Raw genomic sequence first — 20,852 nt, forward strand, 5'->3', positions numbered from 1 at the left:
TAAAAGGGGGTTACCTGTGAGAGGAAACCAATGGATCCCATCCTATCCTACTATCCTATCCTACTAATCCTACTAATATTATAAAATCACGCAAAAACAGCTCAATGGATTTGAATGAAATTCGGCACATAGATAGAGTGTAACCTCAATTAACATATAGGCTACTTTTTATCCCGGTAAATGACATGGCTTCATGATTGTTATGAATTTATGTTCACATACTATATTAAACAGCTCTTAGCAGCAGCCTTAACTCAGCCAGGGCTGTTATCTCTCTGTGTAAACACGCTTAACCCTCAGTGTGGGCTATACTAGAGGGCCATAGCTGAAGGTCTGAGAACCCTTGCTCTGTCTGGACTATTGATGTGAGCCTCCCTCCCCCTCCCTTTACATCTGGCACACATAGACAGTGTCCCTTGGGACTAACTGACAACACTTCCACTGGTGAAGGGGTTAATGCAGTGTGTAAGGGAACTCTTCTGCTCTCTGAACCCCTTCCTCTACCTGCTGCCTGGCCTCCCTGCATTGCCTGAAGTGGAGACACCTCACCCCCCCTGCTGTTTTGGCTCCCATCCTGACACTTTCTGCTGGGACATTCTGCTAACTCTGTGAGTACTCCCTACTGTTTTTTGGACTTTCTTACCCTCTTCAGAGACCTTTCTAGCAGGGAATTTTTTTTTTGTTGTTGTTGTCGTGCACTGCAGTGGTGTGAAGGGAGTGCTGAGCCCCTACTCCACCATCAGGGGGGGCTCCTCACCTTCCTCCACTTGCTGTGTGTTCCACGTTCTGCAGTATATCCCCACGGAACTAGCACTTCTCCCATTGCTCCTTTTGCACCTCATGGGTACCAGGTTTGATTATGGAACTGTGTGACCGCCTCATGTAAGGCCTGGTGATACTGCGAGTGTACCTTCCTTACCTTCTATGGTCGCTTCTCATTGTGATCTGTCCAGAAGATGTCCTAACACCTCTACTGCTCCTTCCCGCACGCCGAGTCGCTCTCTTACTCACTCACCGTCAATCTCTACCTTCCTGTCCCGATCTGGAACCTCGGCTACTGGGTCTGGCACTGATGACATGGCTCCTCCATCTCCTCCGCTTCGCCAATCGCAGCCACCTCCTTCACTGTCTGCCACCCTCCCTGGACATGACGTGCAATCCATGGATTCGGCCTCCCTGCCCTGCTCGGCAGCCCATATTGCCTCTGCGGACTTTCAGCTACTTCGGGACCTTATTCAAGCTCTGCCCACTAAACAGGACCTGGATGCTGTAGTTTCCCGAATGGAACAATCCCAGGCACAGGCCCTCGGTGCGATCCAGTCTGATGTGTCTCAACTTACTACTAGGGCTGACGCTACTGATCAAACACTGTCCTCTTTGGAACAACGCCTGTCTGCAGTGGAGAGCAATCAAACCCACTCTGAGGCCCGCCTTCAACAAATTGCCTTGCTCCTGGATGACCAGGAGAACCGGGGTCGCAGAAATAATATTCGATTACGAGGAGTGCCAGAAAAAGGCCCTCAGGATGATCTGATCAGCCGTATTAATACCATTTTCAATATGGCGACTCAACGCCCGCTGGATGCTACCTTCATGATGGACCGTGTGCATAGAGTCCAACGTTCTGGCCCGCTTGACCCTGCTAATCCTAGAGACGTTCTGTGTAGACTACATTACTTCACGGACAAGGAACACATCCTGAGGTGTGCCTGGGATATGGGATCGGTGCCTTTTGAGAATGCCTCTGTCAAGCTCTACCCAGACGTCTCATCCCGCACATTGGCTATGCGCCGTGCCCTTCAGCCGGTGTTGACTCTGATTAAGGACTGTGGAGGTTCCTATAGGTGGGGTCATCCCTTCCATTTGATTGTTCGTGTTGGCTCGTCTTCGATTGTTGTCCGTTCCCCGGCGGACTTGCCTGATTTGTTTGCCTCCCTGGATGTGCGCCCTGTCTCAGTCCCGAACTGGCTTGCTCTGGATTCCTCCCGCCCTACTATACCCAGGCGCGGCCGCGGTTCCAGGCGTTCTTCTTCGGCTGCTTCCAGAGAGAGACCTCGGCGAAACTCATCTCCACGACGTCTTCCAATACCGGATCCGCCTGGGTCTCCGCTCCGCCAACCAGATCTCTCAGCTCAGCTTCCCATTGAAGCATGAGCCCTCATACCGCCGGTCTTTGATCTGCCCACAGGACAGTGTTAATATCCTTTTATGTTGAGTGGTCTTGGACTTGTTTCGCGGTTGGTGGACATTTTCACTATGTTTATTTTGTTCTGTGACTACTCTGTTCCTCTTGATCCTGTTCCTGCTGGGCTTTATAGATGGCCCTTGTTGTTGGTATTGCTGTGTTTTTATACAATGTTGTTATTTGGACCTTAGAGTCAGTTTGTAGCCCTGTGCTTCCTATCCCTTTACACTTTGTTGGGGGTGGGGGCATAGGGTCTTCCTTACCAGGTACACTCGTGGTGCTTGCGGGCCCACTTCTCCCCCCATCTTTTCTTACTCCCTCACTCCTTCCTGTCTGTTGTTGTGCCCCTGGCCCATTTGTCTAGGGGTAGTTAGATTTGTTCTACTCTTGGTTCTTTTTCCCTTTCCTTTCTCCCCCCCCCCCCCCTCATTCTTTACTGCTCTCCTTCCTCTACTCTGTTACTTTTCTCTCTTTTTTTTTTTTTCTTTCCCTCCCCTTTACCCTCTTCAATTCTTCGCCCTCTCCCCTTCCTCCCCCCCCCTTTTTTTTTTTTTTTTTCTCTCTCTGCTCCTAGGGTGTGAGCTGGGAAAGCCCGTCTCCCTCCATGCCTCCGCTTGATCGCCTTTCCTCCATCGCTGTGGGCTCCCTCAATGTGAGAGGCCTTCATAGTCCAGAGAAGCGCTCCGTACTCTTCAATCTGCTCAAAGGTAAGCGCCTTCATGTTGTGTTTTTGCAGGAAACTCACCATTGCTCTACCAAGCCATACAAGTTGACTAATGCTTGGTTTCCTCATGCATATCATAGCTCTTCTCCTGACCCGAAATCCAGAGGGACTAGTATCTTGATTTCTCGCTCCCTTCCTTGGGAACATTTGGAGACTCGCACTGATTCTGAGGGGAGACTTGTTATGGTCAAGGGTCGTATCTCCTCTCAGCTTTTTACTTTTGCCTCTTTGTATTTGCCTAACTCGGGACAGGGTCGTGCCCTTAGTTCTTACTTAGGGCTGTTGGACGGCTTTGTGGAGGGCTTCCTGGTGGCGGGGGGTGATCTTAATCTGGTCCTAGACCCTTCATTGGACTCTTCTGCTGGCGTCTCTTCTCACCCTTACTCGCTCATCAGGAGGATTAAGAGGGACCTTCATTCCCACCAGCTTGTGGACTCCTGGAGGTTACTCCACCCATTGGATAGGGATTACTCCTATTACTCTCCGGTCCATCACCGATATTCTCGTATCGACTACCTCTTTATCCGTCACCAACATCTCCACTCTTTGTTGGCTGCGGAAGTCGATAACATTACTTTCTCCGACCATGCTTTGGTTACTTTGTCTGTTTCCTTGTCCTCTCCTATTCCCTTCCAGCGTCAGTGGAAACTTAACGCATCACTTCTTGATGACGTAACCATCCTGGATGACATTAAGACCCGTTTGGGGGAATACTTTGAGAGGGAGGAATTGTCGGGGATTGCTCCTCCAATGGTGTGGGAGGCTCACAAATGTTTTATCCGGGGTATCCTGTTGCAACATGGTTCCCGCTTAAACAAGGAACGCCGGGCTTGTATTGAATCTCTGCTGCAGCGGATCCGCTCATTGGAACTTCTTCATAAACGCCAAATCACTCCTGATGTTTATTCCCAGCTTGCCAGCGCCCGAGAGGAATTGCGTACGCTCGTCACTGATAGGGTGAAGGGTACTCTAGCTAAATGCAGACGTCATTTTTATGAGTTTGGAAATAAGAGCGGGCGTTCACTAGCTAGGGCCCTTCGGGTTCAGCAGTCCTCCACCTACGTTCCATGCATCAATTCCACCCAGGATACTCGATTACACATGCCCCTTGATATTGCAGCTGCCTTTCGGGACTACTATGCCTCTTTGTATTCTGTAAACTCTGGCCCTTCTCCTCTCCCTGAAGCGGAGTTCCGAGATCGCATTCGTTCTTATCTCTCCTCCTCTGGTCTCCCGTCGTTGTCTCTAGAGGAATTGACGGCCTTGGAATCTCCTATTGTTGAAGAGGAAATTTCTTTAGCTATCTCCAGTATGGCAACGGGTAAGGCCCCAGGCCCAGACGGCCTTACCTTGGTATACTATAAGAAACTTGGCCCTGAACTCCGCCCCAGACTGTTGAAAGTTTTCAATTCTCTCACCGATGGCTCGGCCCTTTGTCGTGACTCCCTGTGTGCTCACATAGCGGTTATCCCCAAACCCGGAAAGGACCCTCTTCTGTGCTCTAACTACCGCCCCATTTCGCTAATCAATGTTGACCTAAAAATTTTAGCCAAGATCCTTGCGACGCGTTTATCGCCCTTGTTAGGAAATATTGTTCACGCGGATCAAGCTGGATTTTTACCCGGCCGTGAGGCTCGAGATAATACTACCAAAGCTATCAACCTCATGTATGGGGCTAAACAATCGGGCTCTCCTCTCATGCTTCTTTCAACTGACGCTGAGAAAGCCTTCGACAGGGTCAACTGGCGGTTCATGGAAGAGACCCTGTTACATATTGGTCTTGGAAATCGCATGATGAGTTGGATCATGGCTCTATACTCTCTCCCTACAGCGATGGTTAGGGTGAACGGTTTATTGTCCCAGTCCTTCCCTATCCGAAATGGCACTAGGCAAGGATGCCCCCTCTCGCCTCTCATTTTCGTCCTGACTCTTGAACCCTTCCTCCGCCAGGTTCGAGCCGACCCGAACATCTCAGGCGCTGCTCATTCTTCCTGTTTATACAAAGTGGCGGCTTATGCAGACGACTTGCTATTTTTTTCTTTCCTCCCCTCATGTTTCTCTTCCAGCTCTGATGTCTGCCTTTCAGGTTTACTCGACCCTTTCGAATTTTAAAATCAACTTTTCGAAATCAGAAGCCCTTAATGTGACCCTTTCCTCCTCGGCGGCCACCTCCTTGAGTCAATCTTTCCCTTTTCATTGGGCCCCCACTTCTCTCAAATATTTGGGGGTTTATCTTACTCCGGACCCGAAAGATCTCTTTCGTTGCAACTTCCCCCCACTTCTGGCGTCTATCAGGGCTGATTGTACTCGATGGTCCGCTGGAGCCTTTACTTGGTTCGGGAGATGCGCGATTTTTAAAATGAACATTCTCCCTCGTCTTCTCTACTTGATGCAGGCGCTTCCCATTCACATCCCTCTGTCTTTTCTTAGATCCCTCACTTCCGTCCAATTGAAGTTCATCTGGTCGGGCAGACCCGCCCGAGTGAGCAAGGCTTTTCTCTTTCGTCCCAAGAGTTGCGGTGGTTTATCGCTTCCGGACCTGAAGTCCTATTACTTGGCTACCCACCTGACTCGTGTCGTGGACTGGTGTAGGCATGCTGTTTCTAAACCTTGGGTCTACATCGAACAGGCATTCTCTCCGATCCCTTTGCAGGTTGCCCCATGGCTGGACTCCTCCTCATTGTCATCTCTCTTTTCTCACCCTACCCTTGGTCCCACGCTTCGGATTTGCTCCAGGGGCCTTGTTCGCTCCACTCTCCTCCCTAAGGATTCCGCTCTTTTCCCAGTGCTGGGCAATCCTGCCTTTCCACCTGGAATGTTTGACCGAGTTTTTCGTAATTGGCGCCGTCATGGGATTTTCCGTGCCTGTCACTTTCAGGACGCTGGGGGATGGACTACACTTCTGAATTCCCAGGCCCCTCCTGAGCTGCCCCCTTTGGATGCTTGGCGGGGGATGCAACTTCGTCACTTTTTACATTCTCTCCCTGCTCCTGCAGAGTTCCGCGTCGAACCTACCCCCTTGGAGAAGATTTTTGTTGGTGCTGGCCCCCTTCGCCATTCCCTCTCGCTCACTTACCGGATCCTGGTTGAACCTCCGGAGGACTTTGTTCCGCCGTTCTTGTTGAAATGGGAATCTGATTTGTCCCTTTCCCTCTCTCAGGAGCAGCGTAAGCGCATTTTTCGCCTTTCTCATACTGCTTCCATCAGCTCTCGCCACCAGGAGGCCAGCTACAAAATCTTGTCCCGATGGTATAGGGTTCCTACGAGACTCCATGCTATGTTTCCTCAGGTCTCCCCATTATGTTGGCGCTGTGGCGACGAGGAAGGCACGCTGCTACACATTTTTTGGTCCTGTCCTGCCCTTTCGTCCTTCTGGGAGGGGGTCAAGCGGATAACCCTCCAGCTTACTGAAACTTCTCACCATTTGGGCCCTGCCCTGTTCCTCCTTAATCATTGTGAGTCTTCTGTAAAGGTCTTTAAGCGTTCCCTACTTAGATTCCTGATCCTCGCTGCCCGGGCTTGTATCCCCCTTTTTTGGAAACGAGTGGATCCTCCTCCTCTCTCCCTCTGGATTTCGAAGGTCAACAAGATAATGCGCATGGAAAATCTCACGTCTTTCCTGCATGGCACGACTGAGGCGTACATCAAAACCTGGTTCTACTGGTTCAGGTTTCAACAGTCTGCAGAGTACCGGACGCTCCTGGGCTCTGACCCCTCCTCTGATTGATACTCTTGTTGTTCGTCTCAGGTATTTGACCAGTGGTTGCTCCCGAGCCCTTCCCAACTGGCTGTGGTATGGATGACCTGGCGAGCGCTCTCACTGGTTTCCTGACTGCTCACACTCACCCCTACCTACCCTTTCACCCCCCACATTTAGTCCTCTCCCCCACTCATCTGTCCCACTAACCCCTCCCTCCCCCCCCCCCTTTTTTTTCCTTTTTCTTTTTTTTCTATGTTGCTTTCTTTGTCTTTAATTTTTTTTTTTTTTTTTTTTTTTTTTTTTTTTTTTAATTTTATTCTTCTGATTGTATTTTGTGTTGCACTGTGTGCTTTTTCTGTTCGCAGGGCGGGTGTTCGCCTTGTAACTTGTAATTGTTTTTTCTTTTCTTATTGTTTAAAAAAATTTTCAATAAAAATTTGAGTTATAAAAAAAACCCTCAGTGTGTAGACAGCTTTGCATATTATCTGATCTGCTCCAGGCAGTGCTGACAAACACGGGCAAACACCTTTAATACCAATTGGCAGTTTGCCAATTTTAACATGGAAAAAGAAAATCTAATTTGTCTCAAAAAATGACAGCTGTGATGGAGCCAGAAGTCACAGAGTTCTTCTCAAGCGCAGCTGAGAGGGATCATCGACGTCAACAACACGCTCATTATATGGCGTCCCAGCGAGGTGCTGAGATGCTAGAACAAACCCAGGCACAGTGCAAGAACCAAGTTCAGCGGCATGCCATCTTGAGAGCTGCCGAAACGCCGGAACATGCGGATCATCAACGCCAACAACACGCTCATTATATGGTGTCCCAGTGAGCTGCTGAGACGCCAGAACAATCACGGGCACAGCGCCAGGAACGAGTTCAGCCGCAGGCCAGCTTGACAGCTGCCAAAAACGCCGGAGCAGGCGGACCATCAACACCAACAACACGCTCCTTATATGATGTTCCAGCGAGCTGCTGAGATGCCACAACAACCCCAGGCACAGTGCAAGAAACAAGTTCAGTGGCAGGCCAGCTGGAGAGCTGCCAAACTTTAAAACAATGAGAGCTATGAAGGTAGCCAGAAGTTACAGACTTCTCAAGCGGAGCTCAGGAGGATTGAGCAAGCTAGGCGTCAAGCGGCTCTTAGAGCAGCCAAAACGCCGGAGCATGCCGATCATCAACGCCAAGAACACGCTCATTAATATGGTGCTCCAGCGAGATGCTGGAACAATCACAGGCATGGTGTGAGGAACAAGTTCAGCAGCAGGACAGCTTAAAGAGGACCTTTCATCAGATCGAGCACATGCAGTTTTATATACTGCTGGAAAGCTGACAGCGCGCTGAATTCAGCGCACTATCGGCTTTCCCGATCTGTGCCCGGTGTAAAGCGCTATCGGTCCCGGTACCGTAGCGCTTTACAGTCAGAAGGGCGTTTCTGACACTTAGCCAGGGATGCCCTTCTGCCCAGGGGCGTATCTATCGCGCTGTGCTCTAAGACTGGGGAGGAACTCCCCCCTCCCGCTCCTGATAATACTCGTCTATGGAGGAGCACTGTGAGCAGAGGGAGGGGGTGTTCCTCCCTGCTCACACAGTACAGCGCGATAGGCGCCGCTGGGCAGAAGGGCGTCCCTGGCTAACGGTCAGAAACACCCTTCTGACACTAAAGCGCTACGGTACCGGGACCGATAGCGCTTTACCCGTGGCACAGATCGGGAAAGCCGATAGTGCGCTGAATTCAGCGCACTGTCAGCTTTCCAGCCGTATATAAAACTGCATGTGCCTGATCTGATGAAAGGTCCTCTTTAACAGCTGCTGAAATGCCAGAGCAGCCAAACCATCGATGGCAACAATTTGCTAAATATAGGCGGATCATGGAAGCCAACAACTCGCAGACGAAGTCGTTGGCAGAGGCTAGTAGACTATAAGGGTAAGTTCACACAGGTTTATTTGGTGGGATTTTGAGGTCATATTTGCCTCAAAATCCTGACCAAAAAGGCGTCTCGCATTGAAATCAATGGGAGCCGGTCAGTTCTTTTTTTCCAGGAGCGGATTGTTCCGGCTCCCGGGAAAAAGAAGTGACATGCTCATTCCTTCAAGCGGATTCGCCTCATGACTTCTGCCTGAAGACACTCCCTCCTCCCGACTAGGCCCATTCCTTTCGGCCTAATCCGGAGCGGAGTGCGCGACTGGATGCCGATGCACTGCATCTCGTATTTTGGGCCGAAACCAGAGGCGGCCATGTGAACTTACTCTAACAGGCTCTGCATGATTTTAGCTGGTTTTACACTGACACGGGTGAGGAGAAAAGGCCTCCTTGCGTACGTAGACTCCAACGCAGATGTGAACCTAGAATTAGACTGACCACAAAAGTGAGAATAGCATGTCCGGCTCCATCTGCATTTTTGTTCTGGGAGGATTTTATGACAAAAACCTTGGATGTATGGCCTGGACTGGATACTTGACCAATGGAGTCCAAAAGAATATTTCTATTGGTCTCTGTCAGGTGAATGGGGGCCATGTACTCCTATGTACATGGCAGTGAGAAAATAGTCTAAGCTTGGACTTTGTATGCGACCCTGGACTGGCTAAATGTATTACTACAGACTAGAGATCAGCAAGTACTGTTCAGATCAGCCGATCCGAACAGCACGCTCCATAGAAATCAATGGATGCACCTGGTACTTCCGCTTTGACGGCGGCCGGCCGCTTAACCCCCCCGCGTGCCGGCTACGTCCATTCATTTCTATGCGAGCGTGCTGTTCGGATCGGCTGATCCCAACAGTACTCATTCATCTCTACTACAGACGCAGGAAATGCAAGGAGGGCGCAAACCCGGTGAAGCCCATTATAGTCTATGGGGTCTGCAGGTTTCTGTGTGCAACTGCTTTTTAAGTTGGCAGGGTCTCCATCTTTCGGTTCCCCATATGGACCTCAAAGACAGAAACCGGAACGCTAGTGTGAGCCTATCGCAAGCTTTATTATTCCCTGGATGACCCTTATGCCACAGTTCATATCACAGATTTATGAAAGGGATCATTTTTTCCCCACAGAAACCATGATGGGTACCTGATCCCCATGCAGATCCGTGACATAGCAAACGGCAAACCCGGGGCAGAAACATAAAGGTCGGCTTTAGCTTTCTACTGTGGATATTTTTGCAAATGATGATGGAATGTTTTGCCTTCCTTCCACACCGTAGGGTTATAGGTTGCACTTGATGGACCTGAGTCTTCATCCGACCTCATCTACTACGTAACAGTGTTTTCAGAGTGAACATGGCCTTAGTTGGAAACAAGACACCAATCCATCAGTCAGATCCAGAGGATGGTAAGACGTGATAGTGACGTACAACACCATAGTAATGTAGTGCATGTATTTTTGTTACCTGCAATATCCCTTTAAAAATTGACCTTGGGATTTCTACCCCCCTCAGCGAGCGACACTTTAATCAAAACCGCTCCGTGCCGGAAATAAATAAATAATTTGCTAAAGCGTACACCTAATGAAAATGAAAGCGCTCCCATTCGGCTCCTATTAAGCTCTGACATCTGCTTTATCATCTCATTACACATGCAAAAGAAGCATAATTCTCCATTAATTCCAAATCGAAGGGTAGCCCCTGTGCATGCCAAGCGTGGCGGAGATATCCTGCCCTTGTCCTGCGAAGGACGCCGTACAATGCATTCTTCTTTATTTTTAGCCTTACACATAGTGCTAGATAAAACTGTGAAAGGAGTGGGGGAAAAAAAAAACAAAAACCTCCCACTGCAAGCTCCGCTGGGAAACGAACGCCTCCCGAGTGCGCTTTTAAGTCTGTAGAACCGGGAGAACTGACAACAAATGGTGCGGCGGTGGGAAGGAAAGGGAAAAAAAAAAAACGAAACAGACGCTAGAAAATAATACGATCTACAGAAAAAGAGAGAAATAGATTTCTGCTGCCGGAGAGTCGGAGACACTGCTGGGCTCAATAATAGAGTCCTGAGTGTTTACCGCCGTCGTCTGCGCCGTATTCTGCACTCAGATATATAATCTGCCGGAGACGACGGGTCAAAGGGTCTAGTTTAACGTTCTGAGTCACTAAACACGGATTATCTAGAAGTCTTATTTTCCATTATGGAACAAAAAATAGCATTTAAGGAACAATTTTTTTTTTTGTTAGTATAAAGGGCAAAGACAAAAGAGGGATTTATCACCAGGACAAGGAAAAACGCTGCAAATGTTATACCCGATTCACACATGCTGATGTGTACCGTCCGTAAGGGGTCTGCATGAGGACCTTCCCAGATGGAATACAAGCGCAACTGCAAGCGCTTTGCAGTTCAAGCGCACGGGCCCCATGGACTATAATGGGGTCCGTGGGCTTGCCACGCACTGTTCACACGAACGATTCATGCGGGCAGTGCGCAGCAAGCCCACAGACCCCATTATAGTCTATGGGGCCCGTGCGCTTGTACTGCAAAGCGCTTGCAGTTGCGCTTGTGTCCCGTCCGTAGGGGTCCTCACGCGGACTCTTACGGACGGAACACAACAGCATGTGTGAATCGGGCATAACTTCTTTCACCTCCAAATCCTAAATTTGTAACAGGACTCTATTTTCAAGGGGAAACATACCCGTGACCACAAACCAATGCAAAGATAATCGTCTTTTTAAGGGCTCTTTCACATGGGGGGGGGGGGGGGGGGGGCAGATTTTGGCGCTGAATCCACGACAGAATCCGCCCCTCACAATAGCGGTCTATGTAGACCACTAGCTTACTTTTTTAAGTTCCCGGTCACGGAAAAAAGAAGCGAGCTGCCCTTTCAGGTGGATTCCACAGCTGATTCAGCCGCAGCGTCCGTCACGCGGCAGCACTCTCCGGGCTAGGCCCATTCATTTGGGCCTAATCCAGAGAGGGAAGCCACGACTCTCGGAAGCCGCAACAGTCATGGCAGGTGCATTTTGGGCCTATTCCAACGCGGCTTCCAGTGTCAAAATCAGGACCAAAATGCACAGCACTTATCCCCGTGTCAGCTAGTCCTATGGAGGTGCAAATCAGCCTGGAAGTGCACTGGGGGCGGGGCTTGATTTTCCCATCAAATGGGTTTCTGTGACTATTCTGATGACCTATCCGTAGGTAATCCAGACCCCGGCAGATCAGTTGTTTGAAGAGTGCCGTGATGATGTCATGTTCATTGGTTATATGGTACAGGCCCATTCAAGAGAATGGGGCTGAGCTGTAATACCCAGCATGGCTTGGGCTGTGCAGTGAAGAGGCTGCAGCACTCAACTAAATTCAACTAGCTGATCGTTGGCGGCCCCAGGTGTCGACCCTACAACAATCACATATTGATGACCTATAGAGATGAGCGAGTATATTTGATCGAATACCTCCGCCACGCAGTGCTTAGTGTAGAACAGCGCCCCCTACCAATTCCTGGGGAGAGCTGATAAGTTGCCATCCTCTGAATCCCCTTTCCGATACGAGGATAGATGTTCCTTTAGGCTCTAGGTTGGCACTCGGTCAGACTTACCTTAAACAGTGAGCGACACACATACTCGTAGACCACATGCTTCAAGGAATTGATCAGTGACTTGATTCTTAATTCGGTGCCTCCTGGTTCCTAAAAGAGAAAAAGTGACGACATTAACAGAAAATAAAGCACATGGAGGATCTGCCCCATCCAAGCTCACTTCTATAAGACTATTATCTATTAGCTGACATTTATCCCTTCCACAGACACCAGAAAGCTCTGTGTACACCCCAGTGACCCCTGGCTGAGGGTGAGTGATAAGGGGATGACCTCCCCAAATTCCCACGCTCCCTTATATTTTTTTCCGTTCTTCTATATCCTTCTTTGTTCTAGTTACTCTCCTAGTGAGATCGCATTACTATGTTCCATCCGGATATCTTACGGGAACTATTTCTGGTCTCCTGGAGACCCCGGGACCTCTCTCTGTCTCTATTTTGTAGCAGCAAGGAGGTGGTTAATCCATAAGCCCCAGGACCATGTAGAGTCGGGCAGATTCTCCTGGCTCTAGTCTTGCCTTTATTATTCAGTCCTGCTGCCCAATATGCACACAAAACACTCAGTATGAACTGACCCTTACTTAGCGCTGTCTTCCTCCACAATACCCTGCCCAGCACCGCCCTCCGATTGACACCCATGGCTGCCACCATTACCAACGTTCCAGGCTGGTGCTGTACTGTGGAGCCACTGGTAAAGAAAATACTACTGTGCAAAAGTTTAAGGAATGGGCAAAGTTTTCAAAAATAGAAATATCAATAGTTTATTTCAATCAATTAACAAAATTAAGTGAATGAATCAATATTTGGTGAATACTGAATACCTGGGAATTTACAATGGCAGTGTATGTGGTTATAGTTCTGTAATAGATCAGAAGTGACCCCATGCATTATTTATTGGTCTTATTTGTATAGCGCCGACATATTCTGACATTCTGATATTCGGAGTCTGTCAGCAGTTGTGAACACTAAAAACTGCTGACAGCGCTATACAGAAGACAAAGAGGGCAACATAAACATACCAAGGGGCGTGGCCATGCAGGGGACATACAAGTGTCCAGGAGGCGGTCTCTTCTTGGGCTCTCTGCACTGAACATTCCCTAGCCCCTCCCCTCCGCTCAGTGATGGCTCAAGTGTTCTCCTGATTGGACCTTAGAGCAACCGCTCACAGCAGAGGGGCGGGGCCACCTCCAGGACTTGAGATGTATTATAACATACCGTATTTTTCGGACCATAAGGTTTTAGAGGAAAGTAGGGGGAAAAATTTTGAAGCAAAAAATGTGGTAAAATATTTAGTAATGAAAGTTGTAGTTTTGCAACAGCTGCAAGGTACATTGACAGCACGGGGGGGGGAGGAGCCAGCCTGCAACTTTAGAAGTACTCACTGGCCCAGGGAACAACTTGGGGAGGGGCTTACAGGTAGTAATGCCCGCAATCAGAGTGTACTCTGATCGTGGGCATTAGCTCCGGGTCTCTGCTGTACAATACAGAGGAGACCTGGTAGCTATGGCAGGAAGCTGGTGGCGGCAGGAGTGGGATGGTACATTCAAACTATAAGACGCACCCCCCATTTTCTTCCAAAATTCTTTGGGAAAAAGTGACTCTTACAATCTGAAAAAATACGGTATATTCCTTTAATAATACAGAGCCACTGTAGGGGACAATAGCCCCTGTATGCATAAATAAAGATTTAGAAATTCTAAGTACCTGTCACCAGACCCAGTGAAATCCATCATCTGATCCACGGTGTCACCCTGAGAATTTGGGGGTTTTAGTTTAGTCAAATCCGTTCAGCCATTCCAAAGATATAAGCAAATTAGGGTCTACTAGTCAAGTGGGCAGTAACACTGTTTGACATGCAGCACATAGAGACTCCGCCCCAGAGGAACCACAGTGTTGCTGCCCACCTAGCCAATTTACATCAACACTAAAAGTGCTTATATCTTTGGAATGGCTGAACGGATTTGGACAAACAAAACACTCAAATGCTCAGGGTGACAGCACGGATCAGATGATATATGTCATTGAGCTTTCCAGACCTGGTGACAGGCCTTCTTTAAGCATTTTCATAAGGTAATCATTAAAGTAGAGTGAAGAAAAATCTTTAGGTCTTGGTGACATTCAGATGTATGTGGGTTGGAGCTGAGCAGTTATTACAATGTTCAAGGCTATGTGGCTTTGAATAGCGCTAATGATTTTCTTCGATGTAGGGAAGAAGCTTGGAGATTTCTGAATAAACAAGAAATAATAGAGTAACGTGTAAAAAAAAAATAATAATGACCTTGTTCCTTATGCAGTGAATGAAAGCCATAATCACTCACGGTTTGTGGAATAAACAAGGCCCTGTTCATACTGGTGCCGTTGTTTTTGTTTTGAATGGAAGCTACAATGCTGTGACAAGCCCATCATATGACATATCCAAATGGTGCCCAATGGACTCTAATGATTTATGGTTGAATAAAAAAAAAATGCATTTTGCGCAAACCCCTGATAGAGGATCACTGTGCGGTATACTGTCACCAATATACGGCTATACAGTGTCATACTCCAGAGCTATATACATGTAGCATACCCCTGATGTGAACCTCCAACACGTAGACCAAAAATTATGTGAACAGAAACCTACTTTATTCCTTTGGCAAATTCAGTAATGACTCCAAACCTGAAGCCTTTTCCTAATATTACATTGTGTTGAAATGTCAGAATTTTGACAGAACACAAGTCAAGGACTTCAGGACTTTACGACTTGTGATTCTTCGTAACTCTAGGGGAATGCTGTGTAATGTGCGGCCCGCAGACACTGCCGTAGGAGGCCGCACTGTCATCTCTAATGAGCCGTGATAATCATCTGTAATTACAATTCTGCTTGGTGTGACCTAGCAGGCAGAGATAAGTCCGCGTCTATATGGCAGTGATATCTCTAGGGTATGGACAGAAATACTGTATGAAGATGCCATACACATTGGTTTATAGTTGGCATGTTCCATTTTGATGGGATCCACTGATAATCTAGCGTTCACAGTTGACTGTGAAGCTTGTGGTCTTGGACAGCAATGATTTGTCATGGTCTGTGGCCTGGTCTGGGCCTCCATTGATGCAGAACAAGTTTTCAACAGATGTCTACCATCAGGAAGCATCTGTCATAGCTGTTCATGTTGTGAAGGTTATAATCATGTAATGTATGAAAAACATTGTTATCCTTAAAAGCTGAATGCTAGATATAGTTGCTTATTAGAGATGAGCAAACACTATTCGAAACAGTCATTTCAAATAGCACGCTCCCATAGAAATGAATGGATGTAGCCGTTTCCATTCATTTCTATGGGAGCGTGCTATTTGAAACAGCTGTTTCAAATAGTGTTCGCTCATCTCTATTGCTTATGCTTGAAACTGGTATAATGTTATATGATAAGATGGCGCCTGCATCCAGGATGGGGGCAAGAAAAACAAATGCTTGGCTTGCTGCCAGAAGACATCTCCCCGAGGTTACCACACAGGACCGGGAGTAGCTGACTATATATGGAACTGCTTAAACTTACGTTGTTGTTAAATCACTTCCTTTCTCTGCTACTATTTAAAGGGGTATTCCCATCACGCTTGTTCACCAACCTGCAGGCTGTATGCTCTCTTCACTTCCTGGTTTTCTCAGCACATTGGTGGGCGGGAAAACAGATAGCGGCCAAACAAAGCAGTTTTGATAAAACAATGTATTTAGAAAAAGTCTTATATCCACATAAACGATCAGTATAGATAGGATCCTTGTGATGGGACAACCCCTTTAACCCCCGTGTTTTTAATAAAAAGTGCGTCCACACACATTCTAAGCTGAGAGAGGAACTAATACCAACATATAGAGAGGTGCGACTTCTTTACCGCCTGGCACTAAGCCTAATTAATTAGGGTGATCACAGTTACCCAGTGTTATAGGTCAATTAGTCAGAAATGAGACTCTGACCTTATCAATGTCACTATAAGTCATAGATGGTCTTTAGTGCATCTGAAGATTGTTGTCTTGGATGACAATGGAATAAGTGATAATGACAAATCCCCGATTGGTCTGCCATAGTCTGTGGCCTGGTCTGGGCCTATGTTGATGAGATGCAGATCAACTTTTTGACAGATATCTGCCAAGAGTCATAGTTGTTCATGTCACCAAAAGACGCAGATCGTCTTTAGTGTGTGGTCAGCTTAAAGGGCTTACACATATTGAGGTAAGAGCAGGTAATAGAATAAAATCCCAAAAAATCTCTTCTATCCCCCATCACTTCAGCTGCATCTCTCTGATGGTCCCTTCCGGTCTCTGCTTACTTCCTGCAGCGATGATACGTGCACATGTGACCCCCTATAGCCAATCACTGGCCCTAGCAGCGGTGCTGGGATATACAGTAGGTGGTGGCGATCCCAGCTGTAGCAGTCATGTGTATATATGGCATGTCAGCACTATAGAAGGTAAGCAGAGACAGGCGCAGGGGATTGAAAAGGGAATTCATGGATATATGATATATGGAGGGAGAAAGCGGATGGCTGAATGTGTAGACTGGACTAATGTCACATTCTTCGCTTCCTTCAGAGACATGAGGTATATTGCAGTTCTCAATAAGACAACTACTACACATGTCCTATTAGACTTGGACCCTTGCGCTGGAGGACTCTGACGTTTTATTTCAGCTGATGAAATGTAATAAAACATTTCCCCTGCAGAGGTGCTGCAGGAAAACTTACATGGCCATCCCCAGCAATAAAATATCTGCGATCATCTCCTAGCTAGCGGGAGAAAGGACGTCTCCTCTGACAACTGACAGATCGCTCAGTGGTAATGGCCGAGGGATGTGGGAAGTCTATGGACACAAGGCAGGAAGGATTCACAGACCGCACAATATATCTGGAGTCCTCGTAGTTTAGGAGGTCTCCGCAGTATCGGGGACATTTACCATAGGACACGTTCAGGTTTACTGATCTCGGCAGTGTTGCCGTGTTACACTGCAGCCTCATAAAAATCTGCTTTAGCATATGGAACGGCTGCGTGCAGGCTTCGCGTCCACATTAATCTGGCACAGCAATCCAGACAGGCTCCTTATTTTGAGATATCAAAAAAACGTTAACCCCTTGAGGACCAGAACATTTTTTGTAAAAATTTTTGTTCCATGTACAGTAGCTATAGGGTATCCCTGCCATGTGCAGATTTTCACCTAATAGTCAAACTACAGCATCAGTGGCAGCAGGAGGCTGTCCGCTCCTTGTAATGTACAACTGCATTGGCTGTCCCTGTCTGTAAGCAAATAACATAGAAATGAATGGGCTGCTTTTTTCACTGCGAGCAGTCCCATTGAAGTGAATGGGAAGTGCCGGCATGTACGGCTCGGCATGAGCAGAGCTTGCCGTATACGCCGGCACTTCCCATTCACGTCAATGGGACTGCTCGCAGTGAAAGAAGCAGCCCATTCATTTCTATGGGGAGCGCTCGCATGCCGGCTCCCATAGAAATGAATGGGAATTGTCCAGCAGCCCTGCTGTAACGCCGGCGTGTACGGCTGTGATACACGCTGGCGTTACGAAGTGTGAATGCACCCTTAGACATTGACCCATTTTTCGGAAAAGTCATCACTGTGCACAGATCAATCGTGAAGGAGGCTGCAGCCTCTACACATGTTGTACACCCTGTGCTTGGAATTGCAACTCAGCCACAATCACATGAATAGGACTGAGCTGCGGCTATAACATATGACCCGTGACTGTGACATCATCAGTACAGGGTAGAGGTAGCAGCATTTATGATTATCAAAACCTCTTTAAACAGCTAATCGGTGGGGATCCCAGGTTTCAGAATCCCCACCAATCACTTATTGTTGACCTATCCTAAGGCTAGGCCATTGAAATCTAAGTACTTGAAGCACCCCTTTAATGTAGGTACTGTGAAGTTCCAGTAAGACGTCTTGTAGGCCAGGCAATGTGCCCTGGGAAAAGGGTACGCAAATAATGTCTCATCCAGGGGGAACAAAAATGTCCATCTAGTGCCACCTATTGGGTGGCCAACCTAAAACAGGACACCGGCAATCTCCACTGACTCTATTTATACCTATTTTTGATTTGCCATCCACTATTTTGGTATTAAATTCACTAAGGACCCCACCCCCGTCTCCTGTGTTTGTTTCCTTAAGCAGTGTAGTCGCGGCAAACTTGCACCTGCCCCATTATTTCACTTTGTTAGGGTATGCCGACTAACTTTGGTTTTTGAGCGGCCCCAGCGCTTCCTCCCCAGGTCCCCCTACTATTCAATATGACAACACCCCATAGCCTGCATCCCTCTAAACGTGATATGGGATGACGGGATAAATTTAGCGGCTCGGCATGAACACGGACACATCTACATACACTTCGGAAAACTTCCATTGTCCCCACCGTGCCCTCTCAGCAGGTGATTGTGTCCTCCTTGCTTTTAGGATAAAATGTATTGTTGTTCCACCCCTTGAGCAGTGAACAGATGACATGAACGTACCTGTTTGCTAAGCAAAGTTCGTTGAAAGAGTCGAAGGAAAGCGGCCAAACTAAAGCGGTACATATTATTAATTTTGGATAAGTCACAGATAATGAAGTACATTTTGCTGGCACTTTCTGCAAGAGGAAGATAGGCATTCCGCTCCTGTGGATAAGAAAAGATGGATAAAATAAAATAAAAAAAATTACATAAAATAAAATTACAGTTTGTGCTTTTACTGCCATCTAATGACAATAACACAAAATTACACTCTTCCAAAACACTGGATTTAGATTTTGCTGGTTAATATTAAAAAATCCATATTCTCCCTCCAATGTCTATAGAAGGCTTAGAGGGCTTGTCTACCTTTTATCACCATGTCACACTAAGGATAAAAATACTGAGATGATGGATTTCTTCATAGCCGTCAGAGCTGGGTTTTTCTGATCCAGAAATTCATAGAGGTAGTAAAATTCTGTCTGCCTGCAACCACCACTAGAGGGAGCCGTTGAGCTTACTGCAGACTGTGTAATATATACAGTAAACTCCAAACTACACGCCTTAATTAGTATATTATCATTTAAAGGGAGTATGCCAGATGCTTTATGGCTACCAAGTAAGCAACAGTGCTAAATAGGGGACTTTAAGACCTTAAAGAGGACCTTTCATGGTTTGGGGCACAGGCAGTTCTATATACTGCTGGAGAGCCGACAGTGTGCTGAATTCAGCGCACTGTCAGCTTTCCCGTTCTGTGCCCCGGGAAAAGAGCTATCGGTCCTGGTGCCTGATAATACCAGTCTATGGACGAGCACTGTGAGCAGAGGGAGGGAGCTGTTCCTCTCCGCTCACACTGTACAGCGCGATAGGCGCTGCTGTGGAGAAGGATGTACCTGACTGACTGTCAGGAACGCCCTTCTGACTATAAAGAGCTACAGTACCGGGACCGCTAGCTCTTTATCCAGGGAACAGATCGGGAAAGCAGACAGTGATCTGAATTCAGCGCACGGTCAGCTTTCCAACAGTATATAGAACTGCCTGTGCCCAAATCGGTGAAAGGTCCTCTTTAAGGACCTTTGTTGCAGCAAATAATATAGCAAGTTCCTCGAGGTCAGTCCCAGATCTAGCAAGAGCTCTGACTCTGGTGAATAAACCCTACAAAATCCCTTTTTCTTGGTCATGACTGACAGCCTCACCATTCTGCGACATCACTGCGGTGCACTTGTTAGACTTGGGACCGCCCTTGGTGCACTTATAAAATGATTCTTATACATTATAGAAGTTCTTTATGGCCTAGTTCACATGGGGTAAGGTGGGCGTATTTTGGTCCTGATTTTGATGCGGGAAGCCACGTCAGAATAGGACCAAAATACGCCTGCTGCGACTGTCGCGGCTTCCGACACTCGCGGCTTACCAGAGCCTAGTCCAGAGCGTGCTGCCGCAAGCCAGACGCCTGAAGAAAATGCATATCACTTCTTTTTTCCGTGAGCGGAAACAAACCGCTAGCGGTCTACATAGACCTCTATTGTGAGGCGGCGGTTTCTGACGTAGATTCAGCGTCAAAATCCGGCTCCTCTTGCACCATGTGAACTAGCCCTATCTCTGTACTGGTAATTCTATCTGCAGCCAGAAAAGTATAGCTGTGCGTATCTTTAAGGTTGCTGTGACCTCATCACTACTGCTATACAATGTGCTTGGTATTGCAGTCTCATTCATTTTAAAGGTATTTTTCTGTCTCCAAATGGATTTCTCATACTGCTGACCTTTCCACGTGAGAGGTCATCACTATCTGATCTGTGGGGTCTGACATCCGGACCCTGCACAGATCAGCTCTTCTGGCATCAGAAGCTGCTTCAGTGGACAGGGAGCACATGTAGTCTGGTCCTATACAAGCAATAGGAGCAGCGCTGTTATCCAGAACTACAGGTAGAGGTGGCCATAAGGTATGGTCTGTGCAGGATCCAGGTGTCAGGCCCTCATAGATCACATACTGGCTATGAAAGATCCATTTGGGGCCAGAAAAGTCTTCAAAGGGACTGAGCTACAAACAGGCCATGTGACCGCGCTGGATGTAATGGTATTGGTGTGAGAAAAGGAAGCGGAGCTCAATCAATGCCATAGACAACCCCTTTAAGTCCTCTAGCTGTCCTGGTTATTAGCATAGTAGTCAATGCAAGTGACAAACTCACTTAACTAGATATCCAGGCAGGGGATTGGAAGCTCTGGGTTCAGAAAATAAATCTGTACCTAAATGAAGAAATAAACCA

At 47.5% G+C, this 20,852-nt stretch overlaps 1 protein-coding gene across 2 annotated transcripts in view; it reads right to left on the reverse strand.

Annotated features, from left to right (window-relative positions):
- DYNC2H1 (dynein cytoplasmic 2 heavy chain 1) overlaps positions 1-20,852 on the reverse strand; it is a 302,024-nt gene that overhangs the window by 167,313 nt on the left and 113,859 nt on the right. For both annotated transcript variants that reach the window (XM_075266159.1, XM_075266158.1), the window contains 2 exons: positions 18,610-18,753; positions 12,121-12,210 (listed from right to left, as the gene is read on the reverse strand). In XM_075266159.1, coding sequence (XP_075122260.1) covers positions 12,121-12,210; positions 18,610-18,753 — 234 coding nt within the window. The remainder of the gene's footprint in view (positions 1-12,120; positions 12,211-18,609; positions 18,754-20,852) is intronic.

The sequence above is a fragment of the Leptodactylus fuscus genome, chromosome 2 (genome assembly GCF_031893055.1).
Source record: "Leptodactylus fuscus isolate aLepFus1 chromosome 2, aLepFus1.hap2, whole genome shotgun sequence".
Classification (NCBI taxonomy): Eukaryota; Metazoa; Chordata; class Amphibia; order Anura; family Leptodactylidae; genus Leptodactylus; species Leptodactylus fuscus.